The 5,998-nt window shown below is 43.3% G+C and overlaps 1 protein-coding gene across 1 annotated transcript; it reads left to right on the forward strand.

Annotated features, from left to right (window-relative positions):
- The first annotated feature begins 1,660 nt into the window (after positions 1–1,660).
- On the forward strand, positions 1,661–4,261 carry LOC127905864 (uncharacterized). Its single transcript, XM_052456476.1, has one exon. It carries the CDS (start codon positions 1,661–1,663, stop codon positions 4,259–4,261), a length of 2,601 nt encoding a protein of 866 aa, XP_052312436.1.
- Positions 4,262–5,998: the final 1,737 nt, after the last annotated feature.

Raw genomic sequence — 5,998 nt, forward strand, 5'->3', positions numbered from 1 at the left:
CTTTGGCTTGTTTCCTTGTGCTTCCTATCACATATATGTACTTTGATAGTTGGATGTGATTGGTGATGGATGTAGCTATTCATTTTGTTCTATTTTATGAAATAGCGGCAGGGTACTTCTTATCAGAAAGTCCTGTTCTGTAGTGAACTGGATCAATTTACACGAACTTGATGCGATAAAAGAATGTCTTCATGCATGCTAAGACCTTTTCCAACGTAGTGAACTAATGAAGTTCCAAGTATATATTATATATCTGCACTGTATATAACGTATGAGGAATCATTTCTGTATTCCTTGTATTGGTATCCTTTGAAATTCAGCCCTGGGGCAGAATTTGGCGGTTCGAAACGAAATGGTGACTCTAATTTACTTTGTTACATGATTGGTTGGTGAATTTACTTTACTGTAATATGAACTTACAATAATCATCCATAGATTGGGTAGCTATTTTTATTACAGTTGAGATGCCATGCCAAACGGGGGATGGAGAGGAAGGAGCAACTTGCTGATGGGCGGAGACGCGCAAATTTCTTACTTGGCGATAACCTGACGTGTATATTTATACAGAACATGCGAGGATAGAGTATACAGAAAGTAGCATGCAATATCTATCACCACCACACGAAACGCCATCCACCGATCATTTCTTTCTTCATATCAACAAAACAGAGATCCATCCCTTCGATTTTCCTATGCATATACATTTTGTGCACGCTGGTAGCTATAAGAGAAACGCCACACGGAATATAAGCCCGAGAGAACCCACTGGCTGATCAACCATTGACAATCATTCCACCTGCAGTTTAGAAAACATCCGATATCTGTAAATGTCCATAAATAGTACCTGTGGTTGGAATTTTTCTAGCAAAAAGTACAACCTGAACCCGGTGTTGTCCTGGTCTAATTAGTCTACCCAACATTCTCTCCTATGTTTTTTTTACGGGTTTTCGTGAGCCACCCATATAAATTTTTCATACACGCTATACAAACATGTTTTTTTTAATGTTTTTTTATCTACTTTTTATGCAAAACAAGTACCTATGTTTTAGCTAAAAGCTAAGCAGATCATGACTTGACATGACATGACACAACAACCAAGAATCGAATCATCAGCCAAACCAAGTTTTCTACTAATGATAAAATATTTTCTACATGAAGAAACTTCCAAGGCCTGATGCATAAATGCACACAGGTAAGCAAAGTGTCACGACTGGAACCAAAGAAGATGAGGGCTAGCGCAGAAGAAGAGGGATTTAATTCAAAGCAAGCATAAAACGACAGCGTGGGAAGGAAGCGGTAAAGAATTTAAAACATTAGTTAAACGGTTGCGTTTCATGCAGCCCGGATAGTTTAAATGAAATAATCAAGCCACGTGTAATGGCTAGGGGAAATATAGAATTAAGGGAACAATTTGGTTTATGATAAATACCCAAGGATGTAACAGAAACATTCCAACTTTTGATATAACAGAATTCAGTATCTTTTCCTAAATTCTCTCCCTCTCAATCAGTGTGTAGGGAAAACCCCATGCTGAACGTATGACCTGTTCTTCCTCACTCCTTCAAAACTTCTTCTTCCCTCCCATGGTAGTTTGATCATCCTCTGGAAAATTAACTTGCAGCAAAGTGGTATCAGAGCTTCATCTTTGGATCTCCTCAAAATGCCTCCAGAGACCAGGTCCCAAGATGTGAGAAGGTGTGACGGTTCCTTGGAAGCTGCTAACCAAAGAATCGATGGAATAGAAATCAAACTGAACACACAGTCGGATGATCTTGGCCAACTCAAGGCTATGATGAAAGAAATAGCTACTCAGCAGATTGCGATAAAACACACCCTACAAACTCTCACTGGAGAGACTAGCTCCTCCCAAAGGCCCCATGCTCCTCAACCGCCTACAACAAACTGCAGTCAAGGGTGGGTTGGAGAAGGTTCACAAGGGTCTTACAGGTTTCACAAGCCCAAGAGGAATTTTCCAACATTTGAAGGCGAAGATGTGCATAAGTGGTTGTATAAATGCAATCAATATTTCGACCTTGAAGAGATAGCAGAGCCAGACAAATTGAAACTAGCCTCCTACTACTTGGATGGGTTGGCACTGTATTGGCACCAGAACTTCATCAGAAACTTGGAAGGACAGGACACGACTTGGGCAGATTATGTTGAAGCCCTGTGCTGCCGGTTTGGAGGACAAAAGGACCCCTTGGAGGAGTTAACAGAACACAAACAAGCTGGGAATCTTGAAGACTATATCAAGGAGTTTGACATGCTCTGGAATAGAGCTCAGGTATCGGAAAAGCAAGCCTTAGTATTTTTCTTGGGAGGGTTAGAGACTGAGATTAAGAACTTAGTAAAAATGTTTGAACCCAAATCTCTCAAACAAGCATATAACCTAGCTAGGCTCCATGATAACACACTCACGTATAGAAAAAACACTCCCCATTACACTAAACTTCCAGCTCAAACAAATACTTACCAACACAACCAAAGGCCAGCTTACCCCACTCCCTCCAGCAGTTCAACTTCCAACTCCACCTTCACTACGTTTAAATCTCCCCAGCCTGCCTTACTACCTACCCCTAACAGGCCACCATTCAACAACGCAACTGTCAACTCCAACCCCAGACCCTCCAGACCTATTAGAACCAGGGAGATGGATGAGCGTAGAGCCAAGGGATTATGCTTTTGGTGTGATGAAAAATTTGTACCAGGACATAGATGCAAAAACCGAAAGCTATACTCACTATGCATCATCGAAGACGAAGAAGAAAACTCTGAAGAGGAGGAAACCATTGAAACCATGAATGTAGAAGCCCTTATCCCTCATCTATCATTACATGCATTGCAGGGCACCACGGGGTGCCACACCATCAAGGTATGGGGCAAACTAGACAAATGCCCTATATTCATTTTGATTGACTCAGGCAGCACCCACAACTTCCTTAATGCCAACCTCGCCAGTAAACAGAATTGTCTCCTGACACCCATCAAACCTATGCTAGTAGAAGCCGCAAATGGGGGTACCATGTCTTGTACTAAGCTCTGCAAGAACCTGCAGTGGAAAATGCAAGGCGTCCAGTTCCAGGCGGATGTTTTTGTAATGCCTTTACAAAGCTACGATATGGTCCTAGGCATACAGTGGTTGAAGTTACTGGGAAATGTATTAGCCAATTACGAAGACAAATGGATGAATTTTTGGTGGGAAGGAAATGAAGTGACACTAAAGGGGGACAATCCTATACTCACCCAGTCCATTCGACTGGAAGAGTTAAGTGGACTACTTGCACGTAAAACACTGCTGGCAGAGGTGAATATTTGCAGTCTAAGAGTGCTGGAGGTGGAGGGCACAACACTCAGCTATCAGGAAGGGTACCTTCCTGCCCAGCATGCAGAGGAGTTTCCAATTCAGGCACTATTGGATACTTATTCTCATATTTTCAGAGAACCAGTGGAACTACCTCCTGCCAGAGGACATGATCATAGGATACCTCTGAAAGATGAAAACCTGACAGTCAACCTAAGGCCATACAGATACTCAGGGTTGCAAAAGGATACCTTGGAGAAACTGGTGGCTGAAATGCTAGACGCTGGAATTGTTCAACCAAGCCACAGTCCGTTTGCTTCTCCAGTAGTGCTAGTCAAGAAAAAAGACCATACATGGCGATTTTGTGTGGACTTTCGCGCTCTCAACAAGCTGATTGTAAAAGATAAGTATCCCATCCCTATTATTGATGAATTATTAGAAGAATTGGAAGGAGCAACCATTTTCTCTAAAATTGACTTAAGGGCAGGCTACCATCAGATTCGAATGGACCCTAAAGATGTGTATAAAACTGCATTTCGCACTCACAATGGCCATTTTGAATTCCTTGTCATGCCCTTTGGGCTCTCTAATGCCCCAGCAACCTTCCAGAGTTTAATGAATGACATCTTTAGGCAACATTTGAGGAAGTTCATTTTAGTTTTTTTTGACGATATATTGATCTATAGCAAGAGCCGGACAGACCACTTGCATCACCTTACTGTTGTGTTTGACATATTATGTGCCAACCAGCTGGTTGCGAAGAAGGAGAAGTGTGTATTTGGCAGCAATCAGATGGAGTATTTGGGCCACATTATCACCAAAGAAGGAGTGGCCACCGACCCTAACAAAGTGGTAGCAATGATGAATTGGCCTATTCCTACTAATATCAAACAACTACGGGGATTTTTGGGGTTGACTGGATACTATAGGAAGTTTGTGAAAGGGTATGGGGAACTCTGAAGACCCCTTACTCAGCTGTTGAAGAAAAGCTCCTTCAACTGGACTAGTTCGGCCACTATGGCCTTCAATCAATTAAAGGCCGCCATGGCTAATCCCCCTGTTCTGGCATTGCCAAACTTCGACAAGACTTTTGTCGTAGAGACAGATGCATCAGGAGTGGGTATGGGAGCAGTTTTGATGCAAGCAGGGCATCCACTTGCTTTTATCAGCAAAGCTCTGGGACCTCGACAACTAAATCTATCAGCATATGAACGGGAGCTCTTGGCCATTGTCTATGCTGTCACTAAATGGAAGCATTACCTAAGAGGAAGACGCTTCCTAATCAGAACCGACCACTCAAGTCTCAAATTCCTACTCGATCACAAGGCAACTCATGAGGCACAACAGGTTTGGTTAACTAAACTCTTAGGCTTTGATTATGATATAGAATACAGGAAGGGCAAAGACAACTTGGCAGCAGATGCTCTTTCCAGGATCTCAAGCACAGAATTGAGTGCCTTAACCCTATCCTCAATCTCCACCAATATCATGGAGGAAATCAGACAGACCTGGGCAGCTGATCCAAACTTACAGAGAGTCATTAAGGAAGTGAGAAAAGATGCCAACTCGCATCCTGCCTATGCATGGGTCAATAAAACTCTCCTTCGGAAAGGGAAGGTAGTGGTGGGTCGAGACTCACAACTACAAACTAAGCTCACCAGCTTTTACCATGACTCTGCAGCTGGAGGACATTCAGGAGCCACGGTCACTGCAAAGAGATTGGGGCAGGTATTCTATTGGAGAAAGTTACAGAAATTGGTAAGGCAATATGTCCGCGAATGCTCCATTTGCCAACAAAACAAGACCGAGAATGTGAAGCTTCCAGGACTTTTACAACCTCTACCCATTCCTATTGCCCCCTTCATTGACATCAGCATGGACTTCATTGAAGGCCTACCCAAATCTGAAGGGAAGGAAGTCATCCTGGTAGTAGTCGATCGGTTTAGCAAATATGCCCATCTCATGGCTCTCTCCCACCCCTACTCTGCCCCCACTGTAGCTAAGGTCTTCATGGAGCATGTCTACAAACTCCATGGAATGCCAGCCACCATAGTAAGCGACAGGGACAGCATTTTTCTCAGTCAATTTTGGAAGGAATTGTTCAAACACCAGGGCGTCAATCTGCACTACTCCACCGCCTATCATCCCCAATCGGATGGCCAGACAGAGGTGGTTAACAAGTGTATCGAAGGGTACCTCCGATGCATGACAGGGAATGCCCCAACCTTATGGGGAAAATGGTTGAGTGCTTGCGAGTGGTGGTACAACACCAACTACCACACTTCAACAAAGAAGACACCTTATGAGATACTCTATGGCATGGCACCACCAATTCACATTCCCTACACTCATAAGGACTCCCCAGTTGAGGCTGTGGATCACTACCTCACACAACGAGAAGAAATGTTCAAAGAAATCAGAAGTAATCTCCTACAATCTCAACACAGAATGACCCAGCAAGCCAACAAGAAAAGAAGCGAACGAAGTTTTTCGGTGGGGGATTCAGTGTATGTCAAACTACAACCTTACAGACAATACTCCGTTCACAAGAGAGTTTCCCACAAGCTATCAGCCAAATATTATGGTCCCTATACAGTTATTAAGAAAATTGGCACCGTAGCATATGAATTACAGTTACCTGCTACAGCGGCGGTTCACCCCGTCTTCCACGTCTCCCAGCTCAAGAAACACGTGGGC

Source organism: Populus trichocarpa, chromosome 10 (assembly GCF_000002775.5).
Source record: "Populus trichocarpa isolate Nisqually-1 chromosome 10, P.trichocarpa_v4.1, whole genome shotgun sequence".
Taxonomy (NCBI): Eukaryota; Viridiplantae; Streptophyta; class Magnoliopsida; order Malpighiales; family Salicaceae; genus Populus; species Populus trichocarpa.

What these genes read in the sequence shown, in the direction of transcription:
- LOC127905864 (XM_052456476.1), top strand. Translation starts at nt 1,661, where the DNA reads ATGCCTCCAGAGACCAGGTCCCAAGATGTGAGAAGGTGTGACGGTTCC.